Source organism: Stenella coeruleoalba (assembly GCF_951394435.1).
Source record: "Stenella coeruleoalba genome assembly, chromosome: 1".
Lineage (NCBI taxonomy): Eukaryota > Metazoa > Chordata > Mammalia > Artiodactyla > Delphinidae > Stenella > Stenella coeruleoalba.
In genome coordinates, this window is record NC_137169.1 from 87,891,990 (window position 1) to 87,910,114 (window position 18,125).

Sequence of the window (18,125 nt, forward strand, 5' to 3'; positions counted from 1 at the left end):
CTACTCAAAGCAATCTACAGATTCAATGCAATCTCTATCAAACTACCACTGGCATTTTTCACAGAACTAGAACAAAAAATTTCACAATTTGTATGGAAACACAAAAGACCTCAAATAGCCAAAGCAATCTGGAGAAAGAAAAATGGACCTGGAGGCATGAGGCTCCCTGACTTCAGACTATACTACAAAGCTACAGTAATCAAGACAGTATGGTACTGGCACAAAAACAGAAATATAGATCAATGGAACAAGATAGAAAGCCCAGCGATAAACCCATGCACATACGGTCACCTTATCTTTGATAAAGGAGACAAGAATATACAATGGAGAAAAGACAGCCTCTTCAATAAGTGGTACTGGGAAAACTGGACAGCTATATGTAAAAGAATGAAATTAGAACACTCCCTAACACCATACACAAAAACAAACTCAAAATGGATTAAACACCTAAATGTAAGACCAGACGCTATAAAACTCTTAGAGGAAAACATAGGCAGAACACTCTATGACATAAATCACAGCAAGATCCTTTTTGACCCATCTCCTAGAGAAATTGAAATAAAAACAAAAATAAACAAATGGGACCTAATGAAACTTTAAAGTTTTTGCACAGCAAAGGAAACCATAAACAAGATGAAAATACAACCCTCAGAATGGGAGAAAATATTTGCAAACAAAGCAACTGACAAAGGATTAATCTCCCAAATATACAAGCAGCTCATGCAGCTCAATATCAAAAAAACAAACAACCCAATCCAAAACTGGGCAGAAGACCTAAATAGACATTTCTCCAAAGAACATATACAGGTTGCCAACAAACAAGTGAAAGGATGCTCAACATCACTAATCATTAGAGAAATGCAAATCAAAACTACAATGAGATATCACCTCACACCGGTCAGAATGGCCATCATCAAAAAATCTACAAACAATAAATGCTGGAGAGGGTGTGGAGAAAAGGGAACCCTCTTACACTGTTGGTGGGAATGTAAATTGACAGTCATTATGGAGAACAGTATGGAGGTTCCTTAAAAAACTAAAACTAGAACTACCATATGACCCAGTATTCCCACTACTGGACATACAATCTAAGAAAACCATAATTCAAAAAGAGTCATGTACCACAATGTTCATTGCAGCACTATTTACAATAGCCAGGACATGGTAGCAACCTAAGTGTCCATTGACAGATGAATGAATAAAGATGTGGCACATATATACAATGGAATATTACTCAGTCGTAAAAAGAAATGAAATTGGTTATTTGTAGTGAGGTGGATGGACCTAGAGTCTGTCATACAGAGTGAAGTAAGTTAGAAAGAGAAAAACAAATACAGTATGCTAACATATATATATGGAATCTAAAAAACAAAACAAAAAAGGTTTTGAAGAACTTAGGGGCAGGACAGGAATAAAGATGCAGACTTAAGAGAATGGACTTGAGGACATGGGGAGGGGCAAGGGTAAGCGGAGATGAAGTGAGAGAGTGGCACTAACATACATACATTACCAAATGTAAAATAGCTAGCTAGTGGGAAGCACCCACATAGCACAGGGAGATCAGCTCATACTTTGTGACCACCTAGAGGGGTGGGATAGGGAGGGTGGGAGGGAGACGCATGAGGGAGGGGATATGGGGATCTATGTATACATATAGCTGATTCAGTATGTTTTACAGCAGCAACTAATACAACAATGTAAAGCAATTATACTCCAATAAAGATGTTAAAAAAGAAAAATTGTCAAAAAAAAAAAAGACATCAGACCCAAATGATAAAAGGCTAATTCTATCAGGCCTTCAAGGCACAGATAATTCTTCATTATTTGACTGTTCCAAAGCATAGAGAAAACCAGAAAATGTTTTCATACCTTTCCTGACGCTAGCATAATTCTAATACCATAGTCCAAAATCCATAATTTTAATTAGCAGACTAAGACAGAGTGCAGGATAATAGTAATCTCAGACCAATCTCATGTGTGAATATATATACAAATGTCCTAAATTAAATATTAGCAAACTGCTTCAACAGGATATTAAAAATCTTTGACTAAATATTATCCTCTGAATTCAAAATTGGTTCCACTTTTGGAAATCTATTATTATCATTATTTTACTACTAAAGTGAGAAAAATGATTATTTGGTTAAATCCCCAAAAGTCACTTCATCTGACTTAGCACTCTTTGGAAGCCAGACAGAAGAAAACTTTCTCAAAAGCAGAGCAAACATCATTCCTACTGGAGAGGTATTTCAGCTATTTACCAAAAAAGATTAACTTACCAAAATTAATACCCAGAAATCTCTTGCATTTCTATACACTGACAGTGAAAGATCAGAAAAAGAAATTAAGGAATCAATCCCATTTACCATCTCATCAAAGAATAAAATACCTAGTAATAAATCTACCTAAGGAGGAAAAAGACCTGTACTCTGAAAACTATAAGATGCTGATGAAAGAATCGAAGATGACACAGATAGAAAGATATACCATGTTCTTGGATTGGAAGAATCAATATTGTCAGAATGACTATACTACCCAAGGCAATCTACAGATTCAATACAATACCAATCAAATTACCAATGGCATTTTTCATAGAACTAGAACAAAAATTTTACAATTTGTATGGAAATACAAAAGACCCCAAATAGCCAAAGCAATCCTGAGAAAGAAAAATGGAGCTTGAAGAATCCAGCTCCCTGACTTCAGACTATACTATGAAGCTACAGTCATCAAAACACTATGGTACTGGCACAAAAACAGAAATACAGATCAATGGAACAGGACAGAAAGCCCAGAAACAAACCTGCACACCTATGGTCAATTAATCTACAACAAAGGAGGTAAGAATATATAATGGAGAAATAAAAGACAGTCTCTTCAATAAGTGGTGCTGGGAAAACTGGACAGCTACATGTAAAAGAATGAAATTAGAACATTCTCTAACACCATACACAAAAATAAACTCAAAATGGATTAAAGACCTAAATGTAAGACCGGATACTATCAAACTCTTAGAGGAAAACATAGGCAGAACACTCTGTGACATAAATCACAGCAAGATCTTTTTGGATCCACCTCCTATAGTAATGAAAATAAAAGCAAAAATAAACAAATGGGACCTAATGAAACTTAAAAGCTTTTGCACAGCCAAGGAAACCATGAACAAAACGAAAAGACAACACACAGAATGGGAGAAAATATTTGCAAATGTAGCGATTAATAAGGGATTAATCTCCAAAATATACAAACAGCTCATACAGCTCAATATCAAAAAACCACCCAGTCAAAAAACGGGCAGAAGACCTAAGTAGACATTTCTCCAAAGAAGACATATAGATGGTCAAAAAGCATATGAAAAGATGCTCAACATCACTAATTATTAGAGAAATGCAAATCAAAACTACAGTGAGGTATCTATCACCTCACACCAGTAACAAAAAGTCTACAAACAGTAAATGCTGGAGAGGGTGTGGAGAAAAGGGAACCCTCCAACACTGTTGGTGGGAATGTAAACTGCTACAACCACTATGGAGAGTAGTATGGACGTTCCTTAAAAAACTAAAAATAGAGCTACCATATGACCCAGCAATCCCACTCCTGGGCATATATCTGGAGAAAACCATAATTTGAAAGGATACATGTACCCCAGTATTCACTGCGGCACTATTTACAGCAGCCAAGACATGGAAGCAACCAATGTCCATTGATAGAGGAATGGATAAAGAAGATGTGGTACTTATATACAAAGGAATCTTAGCCATAAAAAAGAATGAAATAATGCCATTTGCAGCAATATGGATGGACCTAAAGATTATCATACTAAGTGAAGGAAGTCAGACAAAGACAAATACCACATGATATCACTTATATGTGGAATCTTAAAAAATGATACAAATGAACTTATTTACAAAATGGAAACAGACTCACAGACTTTGAAAACAAACTTATGGTTACCAAAGGGAAAAGGAGGGGGGGTAGAGATAGATTAGGAGTTTGGGATTAACACACACACTACTATATATAAAACAGATAATCAACAAGGACCTACTGTATAGCACACAGAACTCTACTCAATAATTCTGTAATAACCTATATGGGAAAAGACTCTGAAAAAGAATGGATATACATATATATATATAACTGAAATCACCTTGCTATACACCTGGAACTAACACAATACTGTAAATCAACTGTACTTCAATATAAAATAAAAATTAAATTAAAAAGCACTGAAACAAGATAGGGATTCCACTATTATTTATCATTTCTCTGCATAAGAAAAAAATGATATAAATTTTGGAAGAGATAAATTACCATTTTGTATAGTTTACATATCTACCAGAAAAACCTAAGAGAATCTCCAAAACTATTAGAATATGTAAATTAAAATGCAAATCTGTAAATATAACCTAGAATTAATGGGTATGACATTAATACACATTAGCAATAAACACTTAGAAATTATCACAGTAGAGGGGTGTGATAGGTGGTCCCATTTATAGAGCAAAAATCTGTAAAATCTCTAGGCAAAAATATTTAACAAGAACTGTAAAAGAAAAAAAGAAAGAGAAAAGGAGGTAAATGAAGAGTAAACTATAAACCTGTTTTAAACAAATAAGACCTGAATAAATGAAGAGATATTTCTCTACACTGGACAAGAAAATTCCAAGGATATCAGTTCTACCCAATAGTCCAGAAACAAGACCAAATAAATAAAGGAATTTAGTATATATTAAAGGTTGCATTTTAAACCACTGGGAAATATGGTATTTTAACAACTCACTGACTATATGCCAAAAAAAATCCATCTCATACTCCAGAAAAATATACTCCAAACAGATTAAAAAGTTAAATTCAACAAGAAAATTACAGAAGTATTAGAAGAGAATACCAGAGAATATCTTTCATAAACTTGGGGTGGCAAAGGCTTTCCAAACATAAAATGCAGCCTTATACCATAAAAACACAGATTGAAAGACTGGATGACAATCAAATAAAAAGAACTATAGGGACTTCCCTGGCGGTCCAGTGGTTAAGACTCTGCACTTTCAATGCAGGCAGCGTGGGCTCGATCCTTGGTCGGGGAACTAAGATTCTACATGCTGCATGGTGCAGCTCAAAAAATAAATAAATAAACAAAATCTTTAAAATAAATAAAATAATTTAAATTTAAGAATATAAAAATTGGGCTTCCCTGGTGGCGCAGCGGTTGAGAGTCTGCCTGCTGATGCAGGGGACACAGGTTCGTGCCCCGGTCCGGGAAGATCCCACATGCTGCGGAGCGGCTGGGCCCGTGAGCCATGGCCGCTGAATCTGTGCGTCCGGAGCCTGTGCTCCGAAACGGGAGAGGCCACAACAGTGAGAGGCCCGCGTACCGAAAAAAAAAAGAATATAAAAATTAAAAAAAAGAACTATATATGGCAAGAAATACTAATAAATGCAAATGACAGGCTAAAACACAATGTTTATAATATACATAGTAGGTAAAGGTATAATATCCTTACTTTACACCAGAAATGAAAAGGCAAGCCATGGACAAAAAATATTCACAGTGCATGTATCTGACAAAGGACTCAGGTCCAGAATATACAAAGAACTCCTACAAATCATTAAGAAAAACACGGACTGCACAATTAATAAATGGGCTGAAGACTCAAATGGGCACTTCACAAGAAAATATCCAAGCAGTCTATATACATATGAAAAGGTGTTCATTATGAGGTACTACCATACACCCACTGAATGGCGGTGTGATCTGACATATCCACTTCGGAAAACTGTTTGACAGTTTCTACTAAAGCTAAACATATGCCTACACTAGAACCTAGCCATTCTAATCCTAAATATATACCCAAGAAAAATGAGTACATGTGTTCACAAAAAGACATGTACCAGAAAGTTCGTAACAGTTTAATAATAGCAAAATGTCAGAAACAATTCAAATGTCTCCCAACAGGAAAACAGATAAGTTACTGCATGTTCATATAATAGAATCCTACACAACAACAAAAAGAAACACACAAGAATATAACTGAATCTCAGAGATATTATGCTGAGTGAAGGAAGCCACACACAAATAAGTACATACTGTATGTGTCCATTTATCTAAAGTTCAAGAACAGGCAAAACCTGTTTTGAAGTGATGGGCTTCCTGTGGGAGTATGAAATGGATTGAGAAGGCACACAAGGAAACCTAAAGGGGTGGTACAATTTTCTGAATCTTAATTTGGGTGAAAGTACACATAAACTGTTATCAAGCAGTACCCTTAAAAGCAAACATTTAGTAAGGTGCAAAAAGCAAAAATAGAATTTTATATTAAAGAATAATTTAACATTAATTAAAGAAATTAATATGATATAAAAGGTATAAAATACTGTAAATCCACACTACAAAGCAGTAGAAAATGAGAGTCACACAGGGAAAGCAAAAGATATTAAAAGAAATAATCCACAGAAGAAATTAAAATGGTCAAAAGTCATATTAAAAGATACTTATCTTCACTAAAAATCTAAGAAATATAAACTAAAATTAATACTACTATAATACCTGTCCGGTAGCAGATATTAAGAAGGTTAATATTATCAGGAATATGGGGAAGTAAGTATGATCATACACTATCTTTGGGATTCCATTTGGTACAACATTTTTGGGTGGCGAATTTGCAATATCCATTAATATTTTATATGGGTATATTGCAATCTCACTTCTAGGAATAAAAATGTTCACTGCAGTATTATTTGCAGTAACCAAGATCTGAAGCATTTAAATGTCCATCAGTTAGTAAGTACTTAAATAATTTATTTTATGTCCAAGTAATGAATACTACTCAGCTACTTCTGAACTGATAAAAAAAAAAACAATATCTATGATATCAAGTTAGGTGAAAAAAAGTTATAATCAATATATCCATGAGGACCTTGTTAGCTTAGAACAAAACCAAAACTCAGGTGTGTACATATCTCCCAATTTACATATTTCTAAATTTATAAATATAAACAATTATTTATAAATTGTATATTATTTACATATATAAAGTCTGGAAAAACAAATATCAAAATGTTTATAAATTATCTCTGCGTAGTAAGATTTTTAAGGATAGACTTTTAATTTTTATATACTTCCGTACTGTTTGAAAATGTTAAAGCAAGCATGTATTACTTTTATAATTAACAAAATGACTAACGGCAGTAACAAAATATTTTTCCAGTTCTTTTTAATATTCATACCTGCAAAGCTTTTTCCTTCTCATTTGTCAGTTCTTGAGAATGCTTATTTGACAATGTTGCTGTGTGTGATGCCCATTCATTCCGTAACTTATCTAATTCTTGGATTTTTTCTGATAATGTCTGTAGTAGAGTTCAATATGAAATATTAAAATTCTTGAATATGTTATTAGATTGGAACATGAAAATATTTGCAAAGTATATTAAAGGAGATGGAATCACAGCTTTTTAAGACATACTCAAAGCCTTTTCTTACACAGATCTTTTTGTATTTAAAGAAATCAACATTAGAATAAAAGCAATTTTAGAGTTAAAATGGTCCACAGTTTAACAATCACTAACCTTTTAGTTAAATCTGGCTCTTCGCCTCTCAATCCTCTCCTCTGGCATTAAGAAAAAAAGAAACCCAGGGTAGACCAAGTCATAAGTAGTACAGATGACCTTAAACAACACAGGTTTGAAATGCACAGGTACGCTTATACTCAGATTTTTCTTCAAGAAATACGTACTACAATACTACACAATCCACGGTTAGTTGAATCTGATGATGTGGAACCATAGATACGGAGGGCTGACTATAAACTTATGCAAGAATTTTCAACTGTGCAGGGGGCCGGTGTCCCTAACCCGCGTGTTGTTCAAGGGTCAACTGTAGTTTACTTATACACCTAAAACCTAGAAACACAGGTTCCCAAGATGGGCCACGTGGTGCAGGACAATTTTCTACCTGAAGCCATGCAGCTTATCAGATACTTTGGTCCTCAATTTCAAGGAGTAGCTATGACTGAAATGATGATAAGCCTATCAGAGGAATTAATTCTAAACTTAACAGAAGGAAGGAAGGGAAAGATTTAGAAGACAGGAACTGAAAAGCCATTTAGACAAGAGGAATGAGGTGAATTAAAGAGGAGCAGAACATATGACAGATACTATACATTATTTAATGAAGACTTGGAGAAAATGTGTCATATACTGGGAATAACAGAAATGTTTGGATAGAATAAACTATCAAGAAGAAAAAGCATCAGATTAAGACAACTGGTAGGGGAAGGGTGGCAAAAAGGAGGGGGAATTCAATGGCAGTGTGCTTTGAAAAAAAATACACAAAAGCCTAGATTTGATTCAAGAAGCAATTCAGAACCTATGTTTGGATGACTTACAAAGACAAAATGAAATTTGAATTACCTTTTGTGTGAAATTCAGTTGCCTGGTAACATCATCTAGTGATTGTGTCAATGATAATTTTTCTTCCTATTTATAAAAATAAAAGTATGCAGCTTATAATTTAATTTAATCATCTGTAGCTGTGCTACTCAAAGTGCAGCAAAGTAAGCATCAGTACCACCCTGGGAGTTTGTCAGAAATACAGAATCTCAGGCTCCACCTCAAACCTTCTGAGTTAGAATCTGCACGAGCAAGATCCCTAGAAGATTTGCCTAACCCTTAAATCTTGAGATGCACTGATCCATAGTGTTTGACTAAAAAGACTTTCTGAAAACTCTTACAAGGCATCCCAATGTTGTTTCCTTGTGCTACATACCTTATATAGTTATAGAGCACTTTCTAATCTTCAAGACACTTCCATATATTTTATCTCATTTAAGACAGCCTAGAGAGGGTACATATTTCCATACATATCTACCAGCTGATGAAACCAAGACACCAAGAGTTTAAGTGACTGCTCAAGGTCACAGAAAATCAGTAAAAATCCTGGGACCTCAGTTTCTCAATTCCTGGTCCAGTTCTATCCTGTTGTACCTTAACTAAAACAATAAAGTCAGTACATGCTATAAAAATTTCCTGGGGGCTTCCCTGGTGGTGCAGTGGTTGAGAGTCCGCCTGCCGATGCAGGGGACACGGGTTCATGCCCTGGTCCGAGAAGATCCCACATGCCGCGGAGCAGCTGGGCCCGTAAGCCATGGCCACTGAGCCTGCGTGTCCGGAGCCTGTGCTCCGCAACAGGAGAGGCCACAACAGTGAGAGGTCTGCATACCGCAAAAAAAAAAAAAAAAAAAAAAAATTCCTGTACATCTTTAAAAGAACTTTATTCAGAAAACAAAATCTAATAGCAATATAGCTTTTCAGTGGTTTATCAGAGAGCTCTGGGACTTATTTAAAAGATTAACTTAAATTTAAATCTTACCTTGCTACATTTCAAACAGTCTGCTAGAAACTTCTTTATTTCCACATCATTTCCAGGTAACAGTTTTAATGAAAGGTGTGTAAGATGCTTAAAAGGATTTGTCTCTACCACATTTAAAAAAGCAGGTGAGTTATCCAAAATAGCTCCTGGAGAAACTAACTGTAGCAAAAACCTTTGAAAACAAAGTGTGACATAACACATTTATGAGACAGTGAAACTCTCCCATTGAATCATGAGCTCTATTGGATCATCAATGATTAAAAGGATCAGAAAAGGGAGCATACTGGAATCATAGGAGCCAATATGAAAGGATTCCCAACAGTAAAATTGGATTAATTAGTGTAAACAGTAAAATGGAGATTTATCTATTGATTGAAAACAATGAATATATAAATGTCCACGAGTTCACAATGAGAAACAGATGAGGAGAAGAAAACAAAACACTAAAAACAAAAACAAATCAAAAACCCACTGAAACCACAAAAGTAACTAGAGTAACAACTCCTTACTCTGAAAACTGACAATTTAAAAGTAAGAATTGAGCATGTATCCTTTCCTGTATGAATTTTCAGAGTAATCAAATAGCTCTAACTGATAAAGGAAAGTTCTTCTTTATAGAAGAATTATATCTAATAAATATAGGAAGAATGATGGAACTGGAAAAGCATAATTTTATAGTTGCTAATTAATTCAAACAAGAATCGTCAATTGATGAAATTTATACATAAAAGGTTTGGGAGCTTTACAAGGAAAGGATCACGTGTTACACTAAACAAATACAGATATATGTGCACACAAAATCTTATTCTTCCCTTTTTCCAAGTTCATTACAAAAACATATACTTGAACACTAGCAACAAAACTATCAAAAAGAGAAACTAAGGAAACAATCTCATTTACAACTGCACCAAAAGGAATAAAATTTCTAGGAATAAACCTACCTAAAGAGATAAAAGACCTGTATTCAGAAAACTGTAAGACAAGACACTGATGAAAGACATCGAAGACGATACAATCAGATGGAAAGATATACCATGTTCATGCACTGAAAGAATCAATACTGTTAAAATGACCATACTACCCAAGGCAATCTTCAGATTCAATGCAATCCCTATCCAAATACCAAGGGCATTTTTCACAGAACTAGAATAAAAAAAAAGTTTTAATTTATATGAAAACACAGAAGACCCTGAATAGGCAAAACAATCTTGAGAAAGAAGAACACAGCTGGAGGAATCATACTTCCCAACTTCAGACCATACTACAAAGCTACAGTAGTCAAGACAGTAGTATTGGCACCAAAACAGACACATAGATCAATGGAACAGAACAGAGAGCCCAGAAATAAACCCACACACTTATGGTTAATTAATCTACGACAAAGGAGGCAAGAATATACAATGGGGAAAGACAGTCTCTTCAATAAGTAGTGCTGGAAAAACTGGACAGCTACATGTACAAGAACAAAACAGAAAATTCTCTAACAGCACATAAAAAAATAAAACTCAGAATGTATTAAAGACCTAAACGTAAGGCCGGAAACCATAAAACTCCTAGAAGAGAACATAGGCAGAACACTTTCTGACATAAATTGTAGAAATATTTTTTAGATCTATCTCCTAAAAGAAAAGGAAATAAAAGCAAAAATAAACAAATGGGACCTAATTAAATTTAAAAAGCTTTTGCACAATGTAAGAAAACTATCAACAAAACAAAAAGACAACCCACTGAATGGGAGAAAATATTTGCAAATGTTATGACCAATGAAGGGCTAATATCCAAAATACATAAACAGCTTATATAACTTAATATCAAAAAAACAAACAACCTGACAAAAAAATGGGCAGAAGACCTGAACAGACATTTTTTCAAAGACATACCGATGGCCAAAAAGAACATGAAAAGATGCTCGACATGGCTAATCATCAGGTAAATGCAAATCAAAACCACAATGAGATATTACCTCACACCTGTCAGAATGGCTATCATCAAAAAGAACACAAATAACAAATGTTGACGAGCATGTGGAGAACAGGGAACCCTCCTACACTCTTGGTAGGAATGTAAATTAGTGCAGCCACTGTGGAAAACAGTAGGGAGGTGTCTCAAAAAACTAAAAACAGACCTACCTTATGACCCAGCAATTCCATTCCTGGGCACATATCCAAATCAAACAAAAACACTAATTCTAAAAGATACATGTACCCCAATGTTCATAGCAGCATTGTTTACAATTGCCAAGATATGGAAGCAACCTAAGTGTCCATCAACAGATGAATGGATCAAGAAGATGTGGTATATATACACAATAGAGTACAAAAAAGAATGAAATTTGTCATTTACAACAACATGGATAGGCCTAGAGGGTATTATGTTCAGTGAAATAAGTCAGGAAAGACAAATACTGTATGATATCACTTATATGAGGAATCTAAAAAATACAACAAACTAGTGAATATAACAAAAAAGAAACAGACACAGATATAGAGAACAAACTAGTGGTTACCACTAGGTAGAGGGAAGGGGGGAGGTGCAATATAGGGGTAGCGGATTAAGAGGTACAAACTGCTATGTATAAAATAAATAAGCTACAAGGATATATTGCACAACCCAGGGAATATAGCCAATATTTTATAATAACTATAAATGGAATATAACCTTTGGAAAAAATATATATTTGATGCTGTTAAACATTTCAGGTAACTTTAATGGCTTTGCCAAAACACGAAAATTAAGGGGCAAATATTTCTGATTTTATAAATTTGAGATTTATGAACCTCTCACCACAGCTTTGAAAATAGACAGAGGTACTTATATAGAATATTTTCCCATCAAGTTGTCTTACAAAGAAGAGTCTGTCTTTAGGGAAGTTTAATGATATAGTGCTCTCCTGAGACTTACCTTGGAATTTCTTTGGCATGTTCTTGAGTACACTGCTGAAGGAGATCTATGAATTTTTGTGGGAAAGCTGAGAAGTCTATCAGAAGACCTTGCTGGAATTTTAAACTATACAGAAGACAGGAAAAGAAATTCTTTTAGAATTTTAATTACTGTATTTAATTACAAATAACATCCTGAAAGACTATTCTTTTATTTACTGAACACACATTATAATCAAGAATTAAGCTAGGGAACTTTGATTTTTATAGAGTTTATTCAATGGGAGGGAAAAGGTCAACACATCGAGCTAAAGCTCCAAACTTCTGAGCTGCTAAGCAAAATGCTGATAATCTATCAAATACTTATTTTCAAAAACAGCCTGAATAATTACAGTATAAATAGTCCAGTGCTCCCAAAATGCCTAAATGTTTCTAATAGGTATGTGTTTCAAAGAGGATAGTACCGATACATTCACAAAACTTAAAAATTTACTTATTCCTAGATTAAAGACCAGAAAAATAAATATAGTTACCTCTGAAAATCTTCCTCTGATATAACAAGGTTATACAGAAAAAATGGATCAGTATCATCAGTCAGACGGATAACTAAATCCTAAAAGAAAGATAGTTATTTTTAATGTTTTCAGTAGATTTGGCTTTTAGAGTAATTTCTTCCTTCTTGGAAGTGAAATCATCTAGTATTATCAACATATCACTGTTATAGTTCAGACAGCTCTGTCTTCTGGTGCTGCTGGGTTTTCATTGGTCTTTGGAGACTTTAGCATCTTAAATAGGGTTAAATATTCTGCTCCTTGAGAGCCACATGGAGTGGAAGGTGGGAAGGAAAGGGGTCTATAAAAGCTAATTAAATGCTAGGAGTTGTAAGTTGAAGAATATATCATTCTATCAGAGGCTTAAGAAAGTTTAGACCCAGCCCTTGCTGCACTATGATACCATAACAAAAGTATTCTTTACCACTGATCATATCATAATCAATTATATTTTCAGTTTCCCTCAAGTTAACTGTCTGGTATTTCCGAAGTGGTAAATACATCAGCAGAAATGACAAACAATCATCTACCCTGGATAAGAAAGGAACATTTGTCTCTCAGGCAGAGGACAGGGGTATCAGGTGACAGGCTGCCAGGGCTTCTTCCTAAGAGCCTACCTATTCTCTCCCACTCTTAAGTGGCCACTGATGTGGAACCCCATCTGTTTTCAGTTTCAAATGAAGTGAATACCTTTCATAAAGACCATTTTATCACAGCAGCTAAAGCTGACAGAAAAGTACACAGAAATCATGTATTTCAGAGCACACTGACACAAGGAAAACAGGACTAGCAAGATGATGGGCTAACAGAGGTTAAGATTAAGTTTCTACTTAGAAATAATATCTACTTGTGGCTACTGAGGAACCATTAGGGTCCTAGAAAAATCTAAACCACTTTTATGAGTAGAGCTGGAAAATGAAAAGGTACAGCAGGCATAGGAATAACATGTAAGAAGTATAATATATAATCTCTACCCTAGAAAATTAGCAACCTAGGTGTTTGCTCTGCTTCAGAAGGCACTGTTCTTAAAGCAGCTTCTATTTAAGTATTTCTTGAAATCCACCCCAAGATGCTATAAAAAACTGAAGCTGCTACTAACACCATTAGATCCTTGAATATGTACAGGGAAAGCTATGACAGAGAAAACAGATGTATTTCTTAGCCCTCCATTCTATATCCTCATTTCTGTTAATGACTCATACTTTTAAATCAGATTAGACTGATGTTCTAAACACCTCTCTTCAAAAGGCAAAAAGATTCAAAACTATCTCCCTGCAGTGCTTCAATTCATTCTGTTCTCACATTTACATGAAATGCCAATTCTACAGGGTAGCAATATATATTCTAGCAACTTAAAAAAGTGTAATGCGGGAATTCCCTGGAGGTCCAGTGGTTAGGACTCTGAGCTTCCACTGCAAGGGGCACGGGCACAGGTTTGAACCCTGGTGGGGTTCGATCCCTGGTCCGGGAACTAAGATCCGGCAAACCACAAGGGGTGGCCAAAAAAAAGTGCAATGGGGCAAACCTAAGGAGACTGTTGTCCCAATTCCCAATTCTTGCATGCTTTAGAAATATATGATATAATAATCTCTCAGTTGTTGTCTTAGTAGGTTCTACCACCCCAGATCTGCAAGCTATAAAATGGCCCAAAATTAAAAAGCAAGATGATATAACAAAAGATCTCACATTCTTAAAGAACAAAAATAATTATAATGTACAGAATTACCATATCTCAAAAAAAGAAAAATATTTATTTCAAAAGAAATAAATACCAACCTTTCTGTGAACTGGATTAGAAACTGATTGTAGTTCAATGCTCAGTCTAATACTCACTCTCCTGTATGAAAAGATATGCCCAACTATCAGAAACATTCACATGAAATGAATTATTACTACCATTTGTATAGTTAACATTTTCCATCTTAAGCCACAAGATCCTCCACAGGTTGTCCCTAAATGATGAACAGATGTTTGGAAAGCACCCTGGATTTGAAGTTTAAGTTCCTATTTTTCTACAAGTAAGCAATGAGGTTTTTAACCTGAGGATAAATTTTTCTCTCCTGTAAAAAGAGGTTGTCGTGAGGATTAAATGAGATAAATGATGTGGAATGCCTACTGTTAGCCTGGTATACAACCTTACTGGCCTGATTCTCAAATAACATCTACTGAAAGACAAACCATCAGTTTTATAACAATTTTTCACATTAAAAAATACCACCTGAAATGACCAAATTGATTTATGAGAGATTCCATTTGAAAATTTTAAAGTGTGAATAATATTAAAATACTTTAATGTTTACAACAAAGGAAATAAGAAAACATGTTCGCTTCCCTTATGCATACACAAAAAAATTTTTTTTCAGATTCACAAACTACATCTGATCAATAGACTCTCTATGCAATGTATCCACAGAAGTATTGTCAACAAGTTTATTATCTATCTAATCCCAGAGTAAATCTAAACCCTAAAGGGAAAAAACCATAGTGTTACACATTCTATACTGCATCTTAGAAAACCCAGTATTGAACAGAGGCATATAAATAAAGGTGCTCATAAACATTAATTAAATTGAGCAAAAATGTTTAAATAATTCAGGAAACAAAGGGGAAATGGTGAAAAACATCTCTGCACAAGTGCTTCTCAAATTATTCTGCTAGAATTAAATAACAATGGTCTTTCCCTAATGTGAAGGGAAAATAAATTAACAAATTGAATTTGTTCAGTTTTAAGTTATTCTTTTAAAGATGTTTTAAACTTTTTCCACATTCTACTACTTCTACAGAAGTACAGACAGAGTAACCGAGTGTTGATGGAAAAACTTGGTTATAGTTGACTAAAACTAGATTCAATTGTTTAGTTTTTTTTTATGCTCTGACTTGTAATTTATATTGGTTAAATACATGTCATTTTAGTTAAATTTCTTATTAAACATATACTGGATATTAAATCTTAGTTCACATGACGAGGTTACCATAACTTGTATATTATCTAAAAAGGAACAAGGAGCACTGGTAAACACCACAAAGGTAGGAAGAATTACCTTTAAAACAAGAGAATGCTTTGTTTCTGTCTCTCTAGTATCTAAAGCAATGTATGTGAAACAGATTAAACTCCTACTCCAATTCCACTTAAATTAAGTGTTCTTGTGGGGCGGGGAGAAACCTTTCAATTCCCTAACTTACAAAAAAAAGTGGACTGAGTTAGGTTTGTGAGGGCCTTTTCAGCTCTACAATGTCATTATGTTTCGTTTTCATCTTTTGAAGTTTTTTTTTTTTTTTTTTTTTTTGCGGTACGCGGGCCTCTCACTGTTGTGGCCTCTCCCGTTGCAGAGCACAGGCTCCAGATGCACAGGCTCAGCGGTCATGGCTCACGGGCCTAGCTGCTCCGCGGCATGTGGGATCCTCGCATGTGGGATCCTCCCGGACCGGGGCACGAACCCGTGTCCCCTGCATTGGCAGGCAGACTCTCAACCACTGCGCCACCAGGGAAGCCCCTTTTTAAGTTTTTTCTAGTACATACTGCCATAGTGATATGACACTGTAGTTGATAACTTTACACTTTTAAAAGTGTGTCACACTTGATAAATTTGTAAAAAAATTCAAGAAGCATCCATTAAATAAAGTATTCTCTACATAATACTGGAAGTTTTATTACTATGATAAATTTCCAATCATATTAATGATTTTGTTGCATATATTCCAAAAGCCTATATGCATTAGATGCTGGGGGGAAAAAGAGGAGGAGAAGCCCATAGATTAAAACTATTCCCCACGTTTACTTCAAAAACCTCCAGAGAAATATCTTGTAGAAAAGCATGAGCTTTCAGAGGATCTGAAATCACAAATCTTACTTCCTCCACTGTAATGGTTAATGTCATAGGAACAATATAAAACGAAGTTTAAAAAACAATTTTAAAAATGCTATTTTTCAAAATAAATGTCACATTCTGAACAATGCATAAATCTGCATAACATTCTCCCTGTCAGTTAGATTCAGCAGAACTGGATTCTAGCCCACCTCTGCCACATAGTAGCTGTGGCCTTAAACTCTCAATTCAAACAAAAGCTACTCTAAGCCAGGTACTATGCTGGGTGCTAGGGATACAAACAGAAATAAACATGGTTCATGTCCTCAAATTGAGATCAGATTAAATGACTTTACCCTAAGGTTTGCTTCTGATTGTATTTTAAAGCTTCAAGAGAGAGGAGGGAATGGTTACTAGCACTTACCCATTCATTCACTACTGAGTGCCTGCTAGACACTTTGCTTATATCGTCTTATTTAACAACAATAATGCCAAGTAAATATTATCTCTGCCTTACAAAGGAAGAAGCTGAGATGCACAGAATTACAAATTTCATTAAGGTCACACTGCAGAGCCCAAATTAGAACTCAGACTTTTCACCTACACCATGCTAATAAATGATTAAGGACAATTAATATCAACTTAGGCAACTTTGAGAAGGTCCCTATAGCAAAAGAATTTAAGACAGACCTAGAAAGTTATGAAAGAAAAAGCATTTGAGGTATCAGGAAAAAACGGAGTAAAGGTATGATATTGAGAGAGTATTGGGTACACTCGGGATAACAAGTAGTCCTGTGTGACTACTATATTGGACAGAGGAGCTTAGGGAAAAAAAAAATGAAAAAGCAGGTTGGTGTCAAACCGTGGGCTTCAAAATTTTGCATCACTTTCCTCCAGACAGAGTTCTCTGAGCACTACCACGTCCTCAACTGAAGTCCCTTTTTCTCTACGACTTTAATTCATTTACATTACTTCATGCATTAATCATACTTTAATAATAGCTTATGTTTACTGAATGCTCAGGCACTGTTCTAAACACTTTATATGTATTAACTTATTTAATACATGCTCATAATAATCCCACAGGTAAGTACTTTTATTTTTATCAATTTAAAGATGAGGCACAGAGAAGTAAGAAAAATTGTACAAAAGCAAGCTGTAAGTGGTAGAACTGGAATTTAAACCCAGACAGGGACTTCCCTGGTGGTCCAGTGGTTAAGAATCTGCCTTCCAATGCAGGGGACATGGGTTAGATCCCTGGTCAGGGAACTAAGATCCCACATACCGCAGGGCAACGGAGACCACACGCCACAACTAGAGAGCCCGCATGCTGCAACTATAGAGCCCATGAGCCACAACTAGACAGCCCGTGTGCCACAACCAAGACCCAACGTAGCCAAAAAATAAATTAAAAAAAATAATAATAAAATAAACCCAGACAATGTGGCTCCATAACCTGAACTATTTTTTTAATGTACAAAACAGAGGGATTATATATCCTTTTTTTTAATTGAACTATAGT

General features: G+C 35.0%; 1 protein-coding gene across 2 annotated transcripts in view; it reads right to left on the reverse strand.

Annotated features, from left to right (window-relative positions):
• The window catches only part of SASS6 (SAS-6 centriolar assembly protein), a 51,848-nt gene that overhangs the window by 31,375 nt on the left and 2,348 nt on the right, over nucleotides 1-18,125 (reverse strand). For both annotated transcript variants that reach the window (XM_079902323.1, XM_079902322.1), the window contains exons 2-7: nucleotides 14,574-14,634; nucleotides 12,780-12,859; nucleotides 12,269-12,373; nucleotides 9,368-9,539; nucleotides 8,410-8,475; nucleotides 7,228-7,347 (exon numbers count right to left, since the gene is read on the reverse strand). In XM_079902323.1, the coding sequence (XP_079758449.1) occupies nucleotides 7,228-7,347; nucleotides 8,410-8,475; nucleotides 9,368-9,539; nucleotides 12,269-12,373; nucleotides 12,780-12,859; nucleotides 14,574-14,634 (604 nt within the window). The remainder of the gene's footprint in view (nucleotides 1-7,227; nucleotides 7,348-8,409; nucleotides 8,476-9,367; nucleotides 9,540-12,268; nucleotides 12,374-12,779; nucleotides 12,860-14,573; nucleotides 14,635-18,125) is intronic.